At 42.6% G+C, this 21,547-nt stretch overlaps 2 protein-coding genes across 3 annotated transcripts in view; both read right to left on the bottom strand.

The window, feature by feature from the left end:
- Positions 1–682: 682 nt before the first annotated feature.
- Positions 683–11,341, bottom strand: LOC308039492 (glutathione S-transferase-like; the record flags this gene model as incomplete). Its single annotated transcript, XM_080342864.1, has 7 exons — positions 11,276–11,341; positions 6,393–6,502; positions 5,432–5,483; positions 3,108–3,240; positions 2,108–2,249; positions 1,125–1,256; positions 683–802 (listed from the first exon to the last, which is right to left on the bottom strand). Exons 2-7 carry the CDS (start codon positions 6,477–6,479, stop codon positions 683–685), a joined length of 666 nt encoding a protein of 221 aa, XP_080198990.1. The 5' UTR covers positions 6,480–6,502; positions 11,276–11,341.
- A 202-nt stretch (positions 11,342–11,543) lies between these two features.
- The window catches only part of LOC308039609 (glutathione S-transferase 3-like), a 14,896-nt gene continuing 4,892 nt past the window's right edge, over positions 11,544–21,547 (bottom strand). For both annotated transcript variants that reach the window (XM_080343042.1, XM_080343043.1), the window contains exons 2-7: positions 20,187–20,292; positions 19,429–19,480; positions 15,806–15,938; positions 15,286–15,427; positions 14,080–14,211; positions 11,544–11,840 (exon numbers count right to left, since the gene is read on the bottom strand). In XM_080343042.1, coding sequence (XP_080199168.1) covers positions 11,718–11,840; positions 14,080–14,211; positions 15,286–15,427; positions 15,806–15,938; positions 19,429–19,480; positions 20,187–20,292 — 688 coding nt within the window. In that variant the 3' untranslated portion in view covers positions 11,544–11,717. The remainder of the gene's footprint in view (positions 11,841–14,079; positions 14,212–15,285; positions 15,428–15,805; positions 15,939–19,428; positions 19,481–20,186; positions 20,293–21,547) is intronic.

Here is a 21,547-nt window from a genome sequence, read left to right on the forward strand (position 1 = left end):
AAAAGCGCAGCTCACACATTATGTCCCATAATGCTGCTGCAGAAAAACACTGGGCTTTTGACTTTCCTGATGCTAAAACTTGGTCCAGATGCATGACATTACTTATAAAAAACCTGTTGGCATTAGCAAGAGTTTTAGTGCCCTGAGTTTGCCCACCCTAAAACTGCCAGTACTAGACCATTAGTTGATTTTAGTGTACTGGTTGTTGCATTTACATAGCTGGTTGATTTGGTCTTAAATAATACACATATTTATGTGTTCAGCTGTCTTGCTATCCTCTCAGTAGTAGAGCTTGATATAAGTGATTACAATGTACAACTCACATGCAACTTATAAGCTCTCTTCATTTTCCAGCAGCTCTTGGGAATGCCAGGAAGACAGAACCAGAGAACCCTTAGGTGTGTAGGTAGCAGCAAGAAGTCATGAAACAAACTGGTCTTCATTGTCAATAGTAAGACTTTATTTCAGGTATTCTATTAAGTAATTGAAGACATTTTTGTTGTCCAGTGTACCCCTTAATTCAGTGAACTATTTCATTTGCTGGCATGCTCCTGCAGATTTACATTGGAAATGTTTGTGGTAGGCTAAAAGCAGTGCTGTAGCTAAGGAAGGAGGGATCAAAAATTCACTTCAGAAAACACAAAGACAATGAAATAGAGTTTCTGTGGGGTTAGGTTGCTGCTCAGTAGAAAATTTTCATGATTTTTGGTATATCTTCTTGTCGTGGCAGTGACTTCCTCTGGCTGCCAGGCTGCAGAAATTTCTTTATTGTGGGGATATTGCTTATTCTTGCTTTGAAACTCTACAAAACAAAACCAAAACAGCACTGTGCTTAAGAACTACGGTAACTGTCAGACATTTAAATGTTATCCATGCTCTAAAACTAACATTGTGCATTGATCCTGCAAAAGAATCTACATGCTTCACCCTCTTACATTTTTGTGGCTACAGTGACAGCAAGTAGCAATAACTGTCAGTATTTGGGGCAAACTAAAAGTAGTTTGAATGTTTGGTTTTGTCTTTCATTTCTTTCCTCACCCTCCCACTCCCCCATATTTCTCAGCCAGTTTAAATCAGTGGTTCGGCTTTGATTCACTGTCCATTAAAACTGTCCATTCGGTTACCTGCAAGAGAGGAAATTGGGCAAGGATATCAGGCTTGCATTCTTCTGCCATTAAAAGGACTTCAAGTAGTTGCACATCTGCCTTGCTAAACCGGTTGCCAACAAGAAAGTCTTGTCCGTGGTCTTTCAAAACCTAAAAACAGAGAACCAGAAGCAGATGTGATTTTTTGTTTTTCTGCAAAGCAAGGTCGTAAACGCCATGGAGTTACCCTTGAAAGAAGAAAATGCAGTAAGAACAACTGTAGTGCAAAGCAATGATCTGACCACACTGTCATCCTTGCATAATTTACCAATCCTTTCTCTTTTGCGCTTTCTGGCAGCTCAGTTGTATCTCTCTTGCCCTCAGTTCTGTAGCTCATGGAATCAGCGCTGCTGTGTTGAAAGCTAAACTTTATGGGATAAAACCATCTGTGCAAATGCCTACAAAATTTACATCAGGCTTAAGTTCAGCACAGGGTATAGTAAGAGTATCTTGGATTCTTTCAAATTATGGGCAGCTCCATGACTTCTCACCTGTTTCCTCTTGAGTTTTGGCAATACTGCCTTGAGAGCTCTCCTCATGTAACTTGTGCCTCGTGGTCTTGACACCCAGCTAATGTATTCTTCATTTTACTACAGAAGAAGCTGTCAGGCACTGCACAGCATGTATGGTACAGGGAGTTCTGCACACTAGGAGCAAACTTTATGTAAAAGCTGATGCTATAGCGTCTTTTGTCTGAAGCAACGTCCAGACTGAAACATGGACGTTTGGGGGCTCAGTGTTTCCTGAGTTTTGCAGCTCTGCATCTCTCCCAGATTTGTAGTGCTGTGTGTCCTCTCTGTAGTGTGCTGTCTCCATCCTTGTCCCAGTCTCACAAAAAACATAGCATTTATATTTTAAAGTGGCAAATTTTGTTCCCTGTTTTACTCAATAAAAGCGTGTAGATCCAGGATGGAGTTTCAGGAAAACAATATTAACTAAGCTGCTACATCTTTGTCACCTACCTTCTCAAAGACTGGGAAGTATCTGTTTGTGGCCTTGTCCAAAGCAGTGGCTAATTGTTGCTCCTTTTTATCCGCTGGTAGGTAATCAGAGGTCATGAGTAACTCATTCAGATCAAATAATCCTTCCACGTACATATCAATTCTGAAATGAAGATATTCAGCTGGTCAAGTCAAACACAGTAGGTCTGAATAGCACGACATCTACCAGCAATAACTTCACTCTCCACCTCTTCTATCTAGCATGCGCAGCTTGGAGCAGTTCCCCCCGATTGCAGTAGCTTCGGGGCGAAAAGGGAGAGTGTGACAAAAGACAAGTGCCAAGTGCCTCACCAAAAACTAGAGGACTGCACCATGTCCATTTTTCACTACAAGCAATACTTACCTGTATGAAGTGGGTTTATTTGAACCTGAGTACACAATTGGCATGTGTGTCCTCCAAACTTGTGCTAGAAGTCCAATCGGACACGGTAAGTTACACAGTGGGTCTATATAGTTCCTAAAAAAGATCCTAAAATATATTAACCTGTGCTAATTAACTTGAGGCATTTCAAAACACTTCAAGTGAAACCACATGCCTTCAGAGTTGTGTCCTTTAATCACCAGTTAATAATTCTAATTCTGATTACTGGTTGTTATTAGAGAGAAGGCTTTTGTTTCCATCAAAGACATTTCTCTGAACTTGATGTGGTGAAAATCCCTGCTGCTGACAACTGCAGGAGAAAGCGCAAAGCTGTGCCAGTGAGACAGTCTGCCCTCTGTACTCCCAACTGCTTTCATCTGATGACTGTATTGACCTTGGGCCTTCATGAACTCCTTTGCTCCATCCCGCCCACCTAATTGAGCTGCTGCTGCAACATCACCTGCAGCCACAGTCAGCACGTGCCACGTGAAAAACTGCTCTGTCACCCTGAATCTCACTGCGAGCTGGGATATTCCTGTGTTACACAGAGAGGTAGGACGGACTGCAGTCTAACAAACAAAGGTGGTACTGCTACCGTACAGGGCTCTCTCCTTCAGGTCCTTCCCGTAGAGGTTGTACTTTGCTGCTATGTAGTTGAGGATGGCTCTGGTCTGCACCATCTTCACCCCATCGATCTCCACCATGGGCACTTGCTGAAACAGCAGAAATCCATCTAGGGAAAAGGGGACAAGACAAGGAGACATTCAGTCTCTGAATGAGAACCATTAGTGGGTGTTTGGCAAAGTAACCACACATACTATTTTTAATTAGAAACATAGAATCATAGAATCATTTAGGTTGGAAAAGACCCTTAATATCCTTGAGTCCAACCATTAACCTAGCAGTGCCAAAGTCACCACTAAACCATGTCCCTCAGCACCACATCTACATGTCTTCCAAATAACCCCAGGGCTGGTGATTCAACCACTTCCCTGGGCAGCCTGTTCCAGGGCTTGATAACCCTTTTGGTGGCAACCTTCCCCATTCCCATAGCACGGATGGAAAATGCTTACCATGAAACCAAGAACCACCTTTCAGGGACATGTTAATAACTTAAAGTTTTTTCAATTCTGAGGAAGCAGCCAAGTGCAGAACTTTCAGCAGTCGGACAGTGAAAAAGGACAAGTCCTGCACCGCACAGCCCTAACTCAGATGATTTTCATGGAGGTTAATACAGATGGGAAGAACTGAAGGATCTCACCTATAATGACCTGTTTTCTGTCATGCTTTGGTATTATGGAAATCTGTACTCTTTAAGGGCTGGAAAACATATGATGAGAATATAAATGCACATAATGTATTTGTGACTACTGTATTGACTTTACACAATGACATGCATCTGTACAGGCGTGAAGCAGGAAATATTGATATTTGACAAGAGCCAAACATCACTTGGTGTGAGACTGGAGCCATGTACATCCCTTACTGGTCTGCAGAAGCCTTATTCTGGCAAGGAAGAAGACAAAATACCCCCAGGAATGGATCAGAGAAGCAAGTCAGAGTATTTTCCTTATGGAATCATATCTCTGGACTCAACTGATCAGCTACATCCATCTTTGTATCACAGAATCACAGAATGGTTGGGGTTGGAAGGGACCTCTGTACATCACCTAGTCCAACCTACCGGCTAAAGCAGGTTCACCCAGAGCAGATTGCACAGGAATGTGTCCAGGCAGGTCTCCTTCTCTGGAGACTCCACAACCTCTCTGGACGGCCTGTTCCGGTCAGTGTTCCGGCACTCTCAAACTAAAGAAGTTTTCCAGTGTATGCCAAGCATGCAGAGACATTGCTTGCTATTAAGGGCCCTTTTTCATTTAGGCTTGTGTCTCAAAAAACTCTCTGAAAGCTGGAAGGGGGATCCAGTCATTTCTCCTAAAGGGGAGCAGGACTGCAAATGCCAACCCTGGCTCAGGCATCTTTGAAAAGACAAGTGGACTGGAACGACACAGACATGTAATTTCCTTTGGAGTAAACAGAATAATTTCAGCTGGAAGGCACCTACAACAATAATCTAGTTCAACTGCCTGAGCACGCCAGGGCTGGCCAAAAGTTAAAGCATGTTTTTAAGAGCATAGCCCAAATGCCTTTTAAACAGTGACAGTCTTGGAATATCAAGCACCACTCTAGGGAGCCTCTTACACTGTTTGACCACCCCCTTGGTGAAGAAATGCCTCCTAATGTCCAGTTTACACCTCCCCTGGTGCAGCTCTGAAACATGCCCACGCGTCCTGTCACTGGATACCAGGGAGAAGAGATTGGTACCTCGCTCTCCACTTCCTCTCATAATGTGAGTGTCACGTGCACAGGATGGAAGACAAAGACAGCAAAGTGAGAAGCTGCCATGGGAAACAGGAATGCATCGGAGGTACAGGTTAAGCTCAGAAATGTGGAACTCTGGCTTCATACAGATTGTAACACAAAAGCTTTGTCGGCAACCTAAAACACAAATGAATTTCAGGACGACCTGATGACAAAAATCTGTATTGTCGCAGGATGGGAGGCATGGTCACAAACTGAAACACAGGAGAGTCAATCGCCTGGACTTCAGCAAAGGCTTTTTTACTGTGAGAGTTACCCAACATGGACATGGGCTGTCCAGAGAGACTGTGGAGTGGTCCTGCTGGAAGAGGGGGTTGGGGCAGATGATCTTGAGAGGTCCCTTCTGATCTCAGCCCTTCTGTGATTCAGTGAAGTCTGAAACAACTGGGTGGATGATGCCACGTAACACTGCAGGGTGCAGCTGTGTTACCCCATGTACAATCTAATCTCATTTTTCTTTTTAAGAGACATAAGACTCTGTAGGCTTTTTAAGGCAGCTATTGGTATTATTATTAAAAAAATATCAACAAGTGAAGGAAACTCACCCGTTCTTAACTTCAGCAGGTCATCCTTTGTTTTCACAAAACATTCGTCAAACTGCAGGAAATAGAGAAGAAAAGTTACGTTGTCACTGCACGTTTCATGTTTTATCAATGGCTTCTGCTTTGCAAGAGACAGTGAGAACACAAAGAGCTGTGTTTGGGGGAAGCAATATCTTTAAAAATTTCTTCTGCCTTTGTCACATTGTCTCCTCTTCCCTCTCCCATGTGATTCATATTTTTGTGCAGGCAAGATTTCTGTAAAGCTGAGGTGACTGAAAAAGCACAAAACTGTCTGCCGAGCAATCGAGGACCGCGCCACTTCTGTTGTCGGTGCTGGCAAGAGATGGTGCAGGCAGAGGAGGGGATAAGTAAATTCACATTGCAAGCAGGACTGTGTTATAGGTCCTTGGCCACAAGTTGGAAAAAGGACAAAGAGAAGAGATGATGTGCCCCATGAGGCTTTCTGCACAGTGCCCATCACCATGACAAAAACTCACAGCACTTAAATCACTCCCTCTGCCATTTAATATCAGAAATTGTAAGAGGTAAAAACAATTACTGGTTTTTTTAACGATATTCAGTAACTTCAGGGATGAGCTGCATGTTAATAGGCATAATAATTTTTTGCTATTTTGAACACTGGGATTTAACTGGCGGCCTTTGGAGTTAAAAGTCCTGGACCCTTGTGATCAGAAGTTCTTCTTCTGTGACTATAATTTTTTTCTGTCACTAGCTACAGGGCAGAGGCATTTATGGTGCTACCGGTAGGCTTGACACATGATGCTTGGAAGTAAAATGGGAAGCCTAAGCCCTCCTGCTTATGGGTAAGCGGGTGGTCATTGTTGGCTTGGTCAGCAATGCCCTAAAGACAGAGCCTGAAACTTCCAGTCACTCATGTTTTTTATATGGAACAGTGAAAATATGTATTTGTCACACACTCCTAGAATAAAAAAGAAAGACAAACCTCAATCCCGGCTGCTGCCAGTAACCACCGTATCGGTTCCATTCGGCCTCGTTCATTGATATAGTGCAGCTTGGGTTTCGCAGCCATGTTTCTATGTGCTTGATTTCCTACTGTTCGAAATAAAGAAGTAAGATTTGCAAGATAAGGATTCAGAATGCTGGCTTTGAGTCTTTAACTGGTTCTTAAGCATTGTTCAAAGTTGCCTTGTTTGAAACCAATTTATGGTCGAAGAATGTCTTCAAATTAGTATAGTACAAAACTATACTGAGGTGCTACACATTGTCATTTTGCCTTAAGATGTCTTTTGCATAAGTAGTTTAGTTAAGCAGTACTCTGCAATTGGCCTGTGTCAGAAAACAAGCAAATTAAAACCTCTTGGAATCCCAAAGCATTCTGCGCTGACCAAAAAGAACGCTGTGCGAGATATACTGCTCTATTTATTTTGGCATTATCTCAGGATACAGTTTACTGTTCAACCAGGTATACAATAGAAAATCAGCAATTACTGTGTTTTCTCCACTAGCTATTATGCTGCATTATAAAGTGATATAAAGGGTTTAGGGTTTTTTTACGCCATCGTAAGCATTCAATCTCATTTGCAACGCTCCCTGCTCCTCTTATTTCTTTAGGCAAGCACCCAAAGATGTGGAATTTGATTTTGACTCTGGTAACGGTAGATTTGCCTTTACCACAGACAGAACCAAGGTGCAGTATCTGCTTGGTTAATTTTAATTCTTTGCTAGAATTTAAAGCAATAACGGTTTCTAGACAGACTCTCAGCCCCCCGCTTCAGAACCAGTGCGTGCACATCAGCAGCAAACACGTAGACGTGCCTGGTTTCTAACGGCTTCACAGTTATTAACATCATGTCAACGATAAAGCTGAAGCATTAACAGCAGCACAAGCAAATGGCTACCAAAAATATATTCGCCTTGTAAATAACGTCCTCTTCCCTACAACAGGGAGACAAGGGTGAGAGGAAGCACTCCACAATTCTGAGATTTAATTTTCTTGTTCTTAAATCTGTTCACCTAGAAAGCAGTTGATTAATAATTTAACATTTGATGGACACAATAATGTCGGTAAAAATGTACCTACAAACATTTAATCCATAAAACCCAGTCACTGCCTTAGTTTCAGGTACACTATTTCCCTATGCATGTCCAAAATCCAAAAACCTTACCTCGTAGCTGGTGTAATTCACTCTAAGCTCTCAGCAGCTTTGCCTTGAGATTACATAGGTCTCTAGCCCCTCCCTACAAAAAAATCGCACATGGCTCTCTGCCAATGGGAAACTCCTATCTCATATACAAATTGAAAAAAATAGATCACTTTAGTCACTTATAAACTACAGAAAATCAATTCCTGTGTCATGCTGTGTACAAATGTGAGACTCACAAGAGGTCATGATCATTGCGAACATCTGTGCCAGCTCTTAAAAAACCCTGTGCTAACAGCAAATATCAGCATTTCCAGGAGCCCAGAGGGGAAAACAGTCACTTCTCAAGCAAGGACATAAAACATTTGTGGTGATGAGGAACGATGCACACCAGGATGCAGACAGAGATGCACACACAGGCAGAGATCTTGTTCAGGAAGGAGCGCAGAGCCAAGCAGAGCAGAAAGCTGAGCCAGGCTGAGGCCTTCTGTATTAGCCATTGACAATCTATAGGATTTACAGATACGGGCCTGGACTAAGATGTTTTAGCAATAATTGTTATTAAAACCACACCACACTCATGTTATGCTTGTTTCAGTTACGTTCCCACTCATCCACAGACCAGGCTCAAGGACATTCACGCATTACATGTACTTGGGGGCAGTTATCCGGCCCGAGATACCATTCTCACGAGTCTGGGCTATCACTCTTTACAGTTATGAGAAACGTACTTCAGCACAACCCGTCCAAGGCCCTTTATATTTCGACTAGGTGCTATGATCTCATTATGTTAGTACAATTTCTTCTTTGACTGTGCAGATGGTCACGTTAGTGTTGATCTTCCTTTATCATCCAGGTGGCTGGAACCAGACATCTTGCTTTCCCACGTCTTTACTTTCCCGCAATATTCTCATGCAGAGTTCTGTTCCATTGTAAAATATGGTAGGTATGGAAAGGAAGACTTACACACCAAGAACCAGGAGTCTGTATTTGTCTGCCTTCTCCCAACAGTGACCTCCAGGCCTCTTCCTCCATGGAGCCTGGAACATGCTTGTTAAACTGCTTGTGCTGTCTGTCACCACAGTGTCAGCCAACGTGTGCCCTGTGCCAGTGGGCAATGCAATTGCTTTTAACAGTTTTTCATGCTTCTTACAGAATTAAGCTACAAATGGGGTATGCTAGAAGTTTTCCCGCACTTCTATTTTCAGAAGATTTACTCTTGTTCTGCTGGCCGGAAGGCTTGCTGATGCTAAGCAATGCTTTTTTTTTTTTTTTTAACCTCTGGTTACAAAAGTGATAAAATATTACAGGAGGGCCTTACCTTATACACACTTGTGAATAACTCACATAAAGATGTTTTCTACTTCAGTTCTATGTCTGCTTAGAGCGTAAGGGTGCACTTGCTTACAGAGCTCACTAGCACTCACTGTTTGAGTTATGGCTGTACCTAAGCACACTCTTGGCTTCAGATGGACAAAGATGAGATTCAGTGTTTGCAGGTCATAGCCAAAAAGCTACAAATCTTATTAGATATAAAAGATAAATCACCTCTGACAAAATGCAGAGCATATTCAGTTGAAAACTACTTCATCTGGTTGCACCCTAACAGAAATAAATAATTCACTGTCCTTTTGCAGTCTGCTGTGCAGGAGAGGCACGGGGGAATGCTGGAGAACAAGCAATCTGGTAAGGAAGCTTGTTCTTCTGTTTTCTCCCTGGCAGGTTCATTTTCCAGTATTTTTCTCAATTTCCTATTTTCTACACATCTGTCATGACAATATTAATGTCAGATTTGGTTACTGACATCTACTGAAACAAAGTTTCCTTCTACGCAGATGCTGCTGTGCCACATCAGGCCCCCTCACAAGACAGGTTTTGTCTGCTGTACATTTATATAAGCCCTAATATTTTTGTTTTAAAATCAATAGAACATGAACCTCTGTCTCTCTGTGTTCTGTCCTGCTGGTGTAGAAATAAACCACGTCTGCCTTACCCTGAGTCTGCAAAACAGGTTGCTTGTTTCTTCCATGACACTTCATTCTCAAGAGATAAAGTATTTGTAACCTGCATGCAAAATGCTGCTAAGATCATACGCAAGGTTTGAAATAACTGATTCATGAAGAAAAAAAAAACAGTTTTGTGAGGAAAACTTTGCAGAAGGATCTTAAAAAATCTAATTCACCCACAGTCCTTAATTTACAGGTGGTAATACTAACTACATTTTGACCTGTTACAGGTGTGTGGGCAAGTGATGTACCAACCAGCTCCCAGTAATTCCATTTTAATGTTGAAAAGCCCATCCTGCTCATCAGCATGCAGAGGTAGCAGCTGCAGGGATTGCGTGGGGGTGTACATACGTCACTGCAGTAGCAGCTACTAGGGAGGTGGGGTCCCTGCGCAGGCAGACACGCAGCAGCTTTCTTGTCGGGACAGGCCGGAGGTGCCACCTCTGTCACCACCAAACAGGATTGCCAGTGTTGTGGAGCAAGGTGCCGATGCCAGCCACAACAGCTGCCACCTCTGTGCCTAGTAACTTGCTATTTGGAGTGGAGATTCAGGGTGAAAGCATCGCAGGTCCATTCATCTCTTCAGCCTGAGCTGACCTTGCCATCAGACCTTGGAATCTCTTGGGTAGCATATTCTTCAGTGCCTACATTGGACCCTAGTCACTTTCCAAGAAACCTTAAATGTTTTTTTGGTATAGAGATAATGAGCACAACTCACTAAACCATTAGTAAGCTTACCTGCACAAGAAGAGGTTCATAATAAGGGAAATGTAGGAAACTTTATTGCATCTTTAAGGCACCTGAGATGTTTTAGCCATGAAACCTGCACAGCCCTCTGACCTCACTCCTCCCTTCCCCTTTGCCACTCTATGAGTTGCCTCCACCATCACCAACAGCCCTCACTGGCAGGAGCTGGTTCCACTGGTCCCACCACTTTGCTGCAAGGGCAACGCAGAAGCACCAGCCTCTCTTAGCTACCCATGTTTCATTCTGTGGAAAGTGGCAGCTCAAGCTCAGTACTTCCCCCTGGAAGGGCAAAGATCTGCAAAGATCACGTCAAACACGAGGCAGCGCTCACGCACAGGTGCTGGAAGACGCCACCTGTGTAACTGAATTAGCAGAACTTTGCTCAGGGGTTAGTGGTCCATGGCCACTGCTCTCTTCCAGATGGCTCCCAGCCACAGCCAGTCCATGCCAGCGCCAGCTCCAACAGACAGCTTGAACATGGCTGCAGAGCTCTGGGTAATCAGAGAGTTTAATAGTGTGTATGTGGCCTCAGAGCCAGGGAAGGGAGCCTGGTGCTTATTGTTTTACTGGGACAAAGACATAGCTGGTTGGTGCCCAGAACTGAGTCCAGGAAGGAGCTGAGAGTCCTCCAAAGTGGCAGACAAATGCACAGTAAGAAGCATGAACAAATGTTGAACCTGAGTGTCCCTTTGAGGATGTGGCTCTGTCTTCCCCGTCCTTTGAAGAGGTTCATCATGTGAAGAGGTGCACAGATTCTCGTGCACTGGGATCACTGAACTAGGTTGCCTCAAAGAATCACATTTAAAAGGTAGAAGAAGAAAATAACGTAATCTTATAAGACACAGTTACTAGGCAAAATCTGGCAAATATGAGAAACCAAAGAGATTTGGCTTTAGTGGCAGTAGATGAAACTAATATTAGTTTAGAAGTCTCACATAACACTGTAAAAATAATGCAATATAAGTACTTACCAAAAATTGCTCTGAAACAACTCTACTTCTTCAAAGAATAAGTGATTCAGTGACCATTCTTCTCTTTCATAGCTCTGATCTTGAAGCCTATTTTTATCCAGAAAAATATCTTCTTCAACAAGTTACATTCTGACAATACCTGCACTGCATCAGTCTTTTTTCAAAGAAGTAATTTCCCTACCTTACAAATAGTTCTTTCCTTCCATACTCCTTTGTTTTCAGGTTCTGCCAAGTATTTGGTATCAATAAAGACAAATCTGCTGTTACATTGCCAGAGTAATTAGAATGCTTTATTTCAGTTTTGTGTGGGTTGGTTTTTGTTTGTTTTACCATTGGTTTTAGCTACAATGATAGTAATTTATTGAGCTTCCTACTTCCATTAAGGGTTTGAAATTTTGGGATTGTTTCAGTATTTTGAGTCTTAGTGAAGGTATCAAGGTGTTCATATCTTCAAAACCTTCCGCACAGTTTCTACATAACATTCATCCGGTGGGGGTTTCCTTGGGCTGCCAGGCTGCAGAAACTTCTTAATTGTAGGCACATTGCTCATTCTTATTTTAAAAGCCTAAAAAATAAAACCAACAGAATAAGAGAGAAATTCCAGCTGTTCCAAAAGCAAACTGTGCTCCCTGCACAGAACTGCTGCTTCCCCCTGCTGGCAGAAGAGATCCTGACAGTCACTGACATCTCATGGCTCCTACAGTCTCCTGTCCAACATGAGGAGGACTCAGCTGCTGCAAAGAGCCCGTTCTTACCAGTGAAGGCAGTACTGGAGCAGACAATATCTAAAACTCTGCTGCCTGAACGAAACTGAAGGAAAAAATTCAATATCCAGGGACACCAGGGGATAGTTTTGAAGGTACAAATACACTAACCCAGCCCATGGCGTTTTTCATTGCTGGTTCTGGTGGTACAAACTACCATGTGGGCAAACCACAACATCTGTTAAAGTGATTTCCATTTTTATTACACTGCGTAAGTATCTGAGCTCTGTTTGCACCTAGCATAGCCACTGTTCTCACACTGTCCCAGCACTTCTAGGACTGTACGGGTGAAGGTGAAATGGCTGGAGGCACCCTTGGCTCAGTTCAGTTGTTCAAGTAGAGGGAGTTATGTACTATGTGATATTCCTTAGGGTAGCCAAAATATCTGCATATGTCTAGCAGATAAAACACAACCCCTCAGGGAGACCTGTTCCCTTCTGGAGCAGTGGCTGGACATCAGGACTAGTATTAGCAAAGAGCTGGGCATCTCAGGTGGCAAGAGATGCCTGTGTTAAGGCAACTGAGTCAAGGATCCTGAGACATCTCATTGTAGAGGCAGTCAGACGGGACTCACTGATGCTGACTGCAAGCAGCTGGAGACCCCACGGTTACCTGAGCAACCTTAGATGCACAAGAACCTCTTCTAACAGTGGGGCTAAGGGAGAGGAGCTTCACAGACCAGCAGCCAGTGCTTGCTGACAGATGCATTAATATAATTTCCTCTTTCTTACAGGCACTGGAAGGATAAGAGGGAAATGCAAAAAGAAGCAAAAAAAGTCAAAACTGTGAAATAAGTAACCACCAATTTCAGAAACTTTTTCCTTCTGGCAGTGAAGAAATCCCTTCATAATTCAAGGCCTGGCTTCAACAGAACTGTGTCAATACCTAGCAGCTAAGCTCTCTTCCTAGAAGACAGGAGCTAGAGGCAAGAATTACCCAAGGCTTACCCGAGGCTGTAAAACTGCATATGGTATAAAGTCTCACACACATTACTGCCCACTTTGTGGCTAAAGTGCTTCATTCTGTCACACTAAATTCAGACTTCAACTGTTGTGGTTGAGATTTTTAGATATAGATATAGATAAATAAATAAATATCAAAGCCCTTTTCCTCATCATTTCCAAGCAAAACACCTAACTGTGATATTCCGATGCTGGACTGTTTCTTTTGTTGATGGGAATAAAGCCAAAGTCTTTGAGTGTGCCCTGCAGTTTTACAGTTTGTAAGCACAAATAAGCATGACATTCTCAACCCAAATTTGCATTGTCTGTACTGCTTTTTACCGTTATTACAGACACGTGGGAGGAGTACTGAACACTACCTGCTTTGTTTCCCGTCCACTCTATCGCAATTCTTAGTAACTCCTGCAGGTCATGCCCCTGGTTTGCCCATGCAGTGTGCTCCACTGCACGCTGCATATCTGGAGGCTTCTGATTTTGGGTTAAATCTCACAGCAGAAGTGCCTCACTTCTGTTTGGTCTCAGACTTTGTACATGTCACAAAGGCTGAAAATTCATCCCTGATTGTATTGAGCTGATTGTTGAAAAAAAAGCTGTGGCTTAATGCTAAGGCTTGAGTTTCTAGTCATACTGTAGAAGGCAGAAGTGAAGCGAGCTTATTGGGATCCCAAAATTGTAATACCAGCCAGTACAGAAAATAGCGCACCGTACCTTATTCTAACATAACAAATTAAATCTGTGATACAGGTTGACATCTGATGTTAGACAATACCTACTGACAGAAGGCAGGAACATGAAAACAGGGCAGTTTAGATCAGGGATTCCCTTGGGATGACATTAATTTATTTCTATTGAGGAGGCACATACCTCTGAAAGAGGGACAGCTATACCTAAACAGATTTAGTCAGGAGCACACAACAGCTCAATCTATTCCCTCTTGTCCTTGATGTCAAACAAGCATATGGATAGTGGCAGTTCCTTGAGGAGCCCACACTCCTGATTTACACAGCATGGAGAGATGATCACTTCAGGGCAATCAGTTCTCATTCCTCAATACAGGCATGGGCAAGTACAGAATTACCTGCAACTGAGGAAACCCCGACAGCACAGCAGGTATTTTCTCCTCCACTGCTAAAATGGCTTCAATTAGCTGAACATCTGCCCAGCTGAATTTGTTGCCCACAAGAAAGTCTTGGCCATGTTCTTTCAGAACCTGTAGAACACAAGAGAATGTGGCTGAAGATGAGAACAGGACATGTGATGCCTGGCAGCTGAGCCTCACAGCACAGCTGTAGAGCTGAACAGCAAGTATATCTGCAATCTCAGGGTGGAGTTTTCAGCTGGAAGATGTGAGCATAAATCACTTCATTATTGCTGAGAAAAAATCTGATCTCTTGTAATAAAGACTACAAACTTTGGTCACTTGGTAATGATGAATGATGACAGGCACTGGGAATAGAGACAAAACCTTGTGTTTAAGTAGACTAGTACAGTCATAGAATTAAAAATAGGGGTAATGGAGGAATTAAAGAGCAATTTTGAAAATATATAAAACTGTCATTTGGATATTTCATTTAAAGTTATGTCCAATAATACCAGGAAGCAAACTTAGAAATACAGAATTACATTAGCTAACCAAAGAAACTCCCTACCTCTCAGAATAGGCTATTATAGTCGTAAGAACTTATGGGATATTCAGCCTTTATTATTGGTGTCCAACAAAACTAGATGAATGTTACAAAAGTGAGAAATGTTGCCAGATGTCTGAGTCAGATGGGTTTGGTTTGTTGTTTTTTGAAACAGGGATGTACAGAAATCTATGACTTGTTTTACTGAAACACTCCTAATCTCTCTGCCTGATTTATTTACATGGGATTTTTGCACCCTTCTAAAGAAAATGTTTCAACTGAAACTAAGTAGAGCAGAGAGATGTGCTCTAAACAAATGAAAGTGTGGAACTATCCCCTCAAATTAAAAAAAAAAAAAACATAACAAAACAAAACAAAAAAACCCACAACAACAAGACAACATACATGCTTGCTTTTACTTTAATAATAAGTTTTGTTGTAGAGCTGAGAACATATTGCTTTGTAGATGTTCAAATACCACAGCCCTGACAACACAAGACAACAAATAGAGAAAATGTGCTGCCATATTTTCCCTTCTTTGAGACAGCCAAGAAAGCTGAGGATTTGGAACTGACCTGCACTACAAACATGTTCCTATTTGGGAGAAACTTTGGTAATTGTAAATACAAGTTTTATAGGCACATCTCACTGTCACTTACCTTTTCAAAGACTGGGAAGTACCTGTTAGTTGCCTTCTCCTTAATTGAGTCAAGATTTTTCTCCTTTGCCTCAGGTGGAGAGAAAGGAAACACCAAAATCATTTGCATCAGATCTGTTATTCCTTCTACATACATGTCAATACTGTTGGTGAGAGAAAGACAGTAGAAAATAGCACAGCAGTTATTCAATCTGTTTTCCAATTAACTAAGGCTCCTTATAAGAATTTTATATCACCACTGTAGTGCCCATTTTCATAGCCAAAACTAAACATAAACTAAAGATAAATATTTTTTCAAAAGACTAAGATCTTGTTTCTGTTCAGCAGGATTTTAGAAGCAGTGGTTAAAACTGCAAAGCCTAACTGCAAAGTGGTTTAGCCTGCAAAGGCTAAAGTCCTTGCTTTCTATTGTGTTAGCCTTCTCACACCTTTCTACTGTATTTACAGGACTGAATTCATTATATGTAATGCAACTATCAAATAACAGATTGCTCATTAAGTGAAAGAAGGTATTACGGTACAGGGCTCTCTCCTTCAAGTCGTTCCCATAGAGGTTGTATTTCCCTGCTATGTAGTTGAGGATGGCTCTGGTCTGCACCATCTTCATCCCGTCAACCTCAGCCAGGGGCACTTGCTGGAACATCAGGACTCCATCTATGGTGGGAAGTTGAGGAAAAGCTTGTTAGTTCCTTCTAGACTTGCAGCTTTACAGGAGAGCGAGAGGCTGACTGTGTTTCTTTTGTGGTGTAGGAGATCACCGATGTCTTGCCCTAAATGTAAAACTCCATGCAGTAAACTAACGTTGTGGGAAATATCAAATATTAGTTAGCCCACATCACACCCATTATTCTGAATGCAGATCAGTTCCCTGCCAGGGACATACACACGAGTAGAAAGTATGGGAGGGATAGTACCACAGCAAGGCTGAGCTCCTGGGATAAAGAAAGACGTTAGGCCACTTCAGACATTGTGAAGCTACAGACAGTCGCTTCAGAGAGACGAGTTTGAGAGTCTTCATAGATTTTCAATACAGGCCTACCCTCAGTGTCATTCCACAACAATTTAAGCCTCTCTAGATATATCTTTATAGTCCATTTTTTCTCCTGGTGCTGGTAGAAACATTTGGCTGGGCCTTCAGTGAGGCAGCTCTGAGAGCTGAGCTGACGTAGAGATTCAGCATAACAAAATCAGTCTTTTAGAGACCAGTTTTCTGCTGGACTTATTCACAGTCTTTGGAGATACTCCCTCTTCCATTTACACATTAAGGGCATCCAGAGAACAATCCTGCTCTGTTGAAATCACAGCAAAATTCCAAATCCAACTAGGCAGCTGTCACTTTGCATTATTCAAAATGAATTATTTATTTTAATTGCTCAGTTTTAATCCATTTAGTGCATCTTTCTGTCAGGTACAAGAGTTTATTTTAACAGGCACAGTGTTCACTTTTTACCTCCACAGAGCTATTAAAATACTTTGCTAGTCTAGAATTAATAAACATTCTTCACTCATACTATATTATTAATTTACAATTTAAATTCAAAGAATAGTTCTCTCTGCAGCAACAAATAGCCTGTGTTTGTTTGTCGAATGTTTGTTGTAAACATTCACAGAAATACAGTGTGTGTCCATGTGTTTCCAGAACACACCTCTGCAGCTTAAGGAAGAAATATCACTTGGTATCGGTCTAGCAGGAACACAGTAAAACAGGAAAACTGACAACTGTGCAAGGCTCTTTTTCAGCAGAAAGACATGAAGTGAAAAATAAAATCTGACTTTCTGGCCCTTGACAAAAAGTGATGCAGCAAATGAATGCATGGTTTCTTTATTATCTACAGAAAAGAGGGATTTCTCTCTCATGACCAGTAGCAGACTGCTTCTCCTTCCTTTGCAGCAAGAACCACTTCACATTGCCACTGCACAGAATATATACGCAGGATTAAAAGCAGTCTGCCAGTCATTTTGTGGATTGCATTGTGCTGTCAGAAGGTGGTCTGTGGATCACATGTTAAAAAACCACTCATCTGGACCTACTATTAGTCACCAACCAGCAGAGCTGGTTGATACCCAGGTAGCAACTTGGGCAACCTGTGGCTGCACAGATTGAGCTAAGGCAGTCATCTCTCAGGCCAATGGGTAAAGGTCTGGCAAGGCTGGTGATATTTAACTCTCTCAGCCTTCAGAACAGCTGTCTGTCTGCAAGCTGCCTGTCACGAACAGTCCCTGGCCCAGGTTTCATCCTGGACGCTGCTGGGGCATTGCTTAGAAGATCATCAGCTGGCATGGGCCAAAGTCAAGCCTGAAAGTTATACCTGTTTGACAACCAGTGAGTGGTAAGACAAGGTGTAACGGGTTCAAACTGGAACACGGGAGGTTCTACTTAAATTTGAGAAGAAATTTCTTCTCCGTAAGGGTAGCAGAACACTGGAACAGGCTGCCCAGGGGGGTTGTGGAGTCTCCTTCTCTGGAGACATTTAAAACCCGCTTGGACACATTCCTGTGTAACCTTATCTAGGCGTTCCTGCTCCAGCAGGGGGATTGGACTAGATGATCTTTTGAGGTCTCTTCCAATCCCTAACATTCTGTGATTCTGTGAACCATTCTAACAATGTGGTGGTGTCTAAACACAGGATACCCTGGCAAAAAGCATGTTGGTAGGGTGAGGAAAAAAAAAAATCAGAGAGAGAGAGAGAGAGGTAATGTGGGTTTATTCTTGTTCAGTCCTGCCCTGCATAACCAGCAGCATTCAAGAGATCCCTTTGTCAGGATGACTGTCTTTATTCAATCTGTCATGCTAAACCCCACCTTTTTCGTTGTGTTCTTACCCTCTTAAGCTTAATATATATATAAAAAAGCCTTTGATCTTCTTTATAAAACTTTCCTATCCTTTTCATCATCACTTAATTCTCTCTGGATAGAGATGAACTGGAATGCTGTATCCAGGATTCTACCACTCTGTTTGAATTAATTAGTCCTGTGAAGCAAATTCATATTTTGGCTTTCAGTACCTGAGCTATCATATTTATAGCTATAACTGGTATCTTTACACTGCACTGCCCTCCCACATTGTAAGATTCCCAGCCAGCTGGATCTGCAAATTTAATTCTCATTTTCTTGATACCATTTATTTTTTTTTAAATTTTTGTTCATTTTAGTCTTCTTGTCAGAATCTCTTTAAACACAGCTTTTCCTTTCTGAGCAAGCAACCAGAATGCAGATCAGTCCCCTTCCAAGTCTCCTAGTAGGTCTTGACAAGCTCAAGCTTGCTGTGAGGTATCTCTTACCTGCCTTGGGCAGCAGGTAAATGTGGGGCAGGTGCACCCTGTGGTGCTTCTCACAGCTCCAACGCATTCCTCACCCCAGCAGCAAGGTCTTCTCCTTCCAAGAGGACTGCTGGGTTTCATCTGGCCAAATATCAAGGGCAGTGGCTGGGTGTATGCACTGGTGTCTGAGAATCGATCTCACTCCCAAGGCTGCCACCAAGCCTTTGTGGTTTGCTGCTTTGACCATATCAGACTTTCTAAAGGTGTCTCCCCAGTTAGAAAACAGGGAGACAGTGGGAAGAATGGCTTATCCTGCTTAGGACTGTCACTAGTCTGCCCGCAGAGAGCCTAGCACAAACAAAAACTGGCTTTTCTGGGTGTTTTGGTGCCATGCTGGCCTTTTATTTAGAGGTTTATGTCACTGAGGTTCAGAACCGATGTGTAGGGACATCTGTACCAGTCAACTCAACCTCAGCTCAGGCCAGCTGGCACAGACTGGCCATGTTTTCTCTGTTCAGCTCTCTCTGCCTACAGAGCATGGTGGTCACTTCTAAAAGGCATCTTGGAAACGGCCCCTGGCCTGGTCAGCTCCCAAATGATGCCTAGGAATTGCTTTGGGGAGTGCTTTGGCCTGGACCAAAAGGGTGCCAGGAACCATGCTAACAGCTCAACAGCATAGATAATTAAATTGCATTAAATAGGGATGTTTGCTACTCCTGTTTGATGTACTATGATAAACATAGTCACAGAAGCGATGGCATTTACCTTACAGGAGTTGTTTGGCACTGGAAAGAACAGGTTTAAATAAACTGATGTTAAACCACAGATTTAGCTAAATCGAAGCAATTTTTCAAAGGACTAAGCCTCAGGTGTCAGGTTCTTACCTTTGATTAGCTTTTCGTACTGCTCTCTTGTTTCCAAAAAAATTTCTTCAAACTGGAAAAGGAAAGAGTGTTACACTGCTGTATTTCAACCTTTTTCTTCTGTCAATGACTGCAAGTAACCACACACAGAATGACCCAACCAAGTAGAAAATAATGAGCTGAATCTTCAACTGTGCTGTTTGGCCACGGTGTTCTGAGGATCCCCCACCCCTCCTCAGAGCTGGGGAGGAGCAGGAGGGCCTGGCCGCTCCTGCCTCAGGGCACTGATTCAGAAATAATCTTAGTGTGGGAAAAAACAGAGTACAGACATCTACAGGAGGAAGATGGGTTGCAGCCCATGCCAAGAGAAGCACAAGGTAAATCAACTATTTCTAGCTCCACTGCAGAGCATGTAAGTCAACAACACTTTTCTTTGCACACATTGTAACTGCAGACTAAGACTGAATTAAGGTGGTTTTGCACCGGTGGAAAACTCAGATTGTTTTTAAGTGTCTTTAAATAAATCCTCATTTTGACCCATTGTGATTAATTATTTCAGGGGACTGATACCAGCTTTATAAAACTCCAATCTCCACTGAGTTTGCACTCAAAATATTAACCACTGAACAGGGTAGTTACGAACACGCAGTGCCACTGGCCAAATTAATGCAGCCAGCCCCTGGCAGACGCTTACCCTCCATGTGCATGTTGAATTGTTTCTTACAATTGAGAGCAGCTGAAAACACCAGTCTGAAACACTGTACTGAGGGTCAACTAACCTCCACGCCGGCTGCAGCCAACAGCCATCGGATGGACTCCATCCGCCCCCTTCCATTAAAGTAGGTAAGCCTGGGCTTCCCCGACATGCTTCTGAGCTCTGCTTCCCTGAAAAACATTAAGTAGAAAATAGTGTCTCAGAAAACTGGTGTGAGTACCATTATTTGGTGGGGAGGAGGGGCCTTTTATTCGCACTATGCCTGTTGGGATTGCACGGCAGCTGGTTTAAAACATAAATGAGCGAGGGACCAGTAAGACCACACAGCATGTGCTAAGGAAGGAAAGGTGTGAAGACGTGTAAAGCCCTCCCCAGTGTCATTAGAGAAGATTTTTAATTATTATAAGCAAACACAGACATTTAAACAGGTAGTATGAGTCCAGATCTACAGGGGAAACCTTGCTGCATTTTAAGACAATTATACAAAGCCACTGAAAATGCTACCACATCCTCAGGGAAATTACTCAGTTATGCTCATTGCCATCATCCTCACTGAAAAGATGAAGGGAAGAAAAGGAAAACATGTTTTACTGGTAGGCTGATATTTGTCTAGTTTCTTTGCCAGACATCAGAGCACATTTTGCAGCTTCAGCTGCCATCCATTTCTGTCTTCAAGTACAAGCAAATCCATTGTCCATCTTCCCTTTATTCCGCAAAACAAGTTACGCTTCCTTGGCAGTCCTACTGAATGGCTACAGCCCATTTCCTTGCTGCTTACGGCAGCCTTGAGGTGTCCCTCAAAGCCAGATCTGGAACCTTGCTGCACTGGCTTTAGGTGCCCCCACAGGTATTCCACGGGCCACCGGGGACCTGCCTGCCCAGGGGACCAGCACATCAGAGGCCGCCTGGAGGCTTCTGCGACAGCCCCTCACTCCGCTCCAGGAGCAACAGAGTGTGTGGCAGGGACAGAGCATCTGCATTGAGCTGTTTCTTACTTTGGGACAACCAGACAGACTATTTGTACTGACACTTGAGTGTGTTTGCAAATCCAGGCCTTAATTTCCCTGTGCTTCATCGCCCTAATTAATTAAAAAAATAAATAAATAAAAGCCACTAGCATTCTTCCTTCACAAAGATGTGGGTATCATACACTAATGATTGGGAGAAAAAAAAAGCTTTAAAAACAGTATCCTAATCATGTCCTAACAGTTCAGAGACCAGAGTAGAGTGCTTGATTAAAATACCCAAACATATATATATATAGACAACTCCAGTTTTCTCAGAGGTCAAAAACAAAGCCGCAACATTACATCTGTCATGCTTTGCAATCACATGACATTTCCCATTCGAATCAGGTTCAGTACACTCTACTGATTTTTTTTCTTCAAGTCACAGTGCTTTTTAAGTGTACTTAAAATACATGCG

This window comes from Nesoenas mayeri, assembly GCF_963082525.1.
Source record: "Nesoenas mayeri genome assembly, chromosome: 3".
Lineage (NCBI taxonomy): Eukaryota > Metazoa > Chordata > Aves > Columbiformes > Columbidae > Nesoenas > Nesoenas mayeri.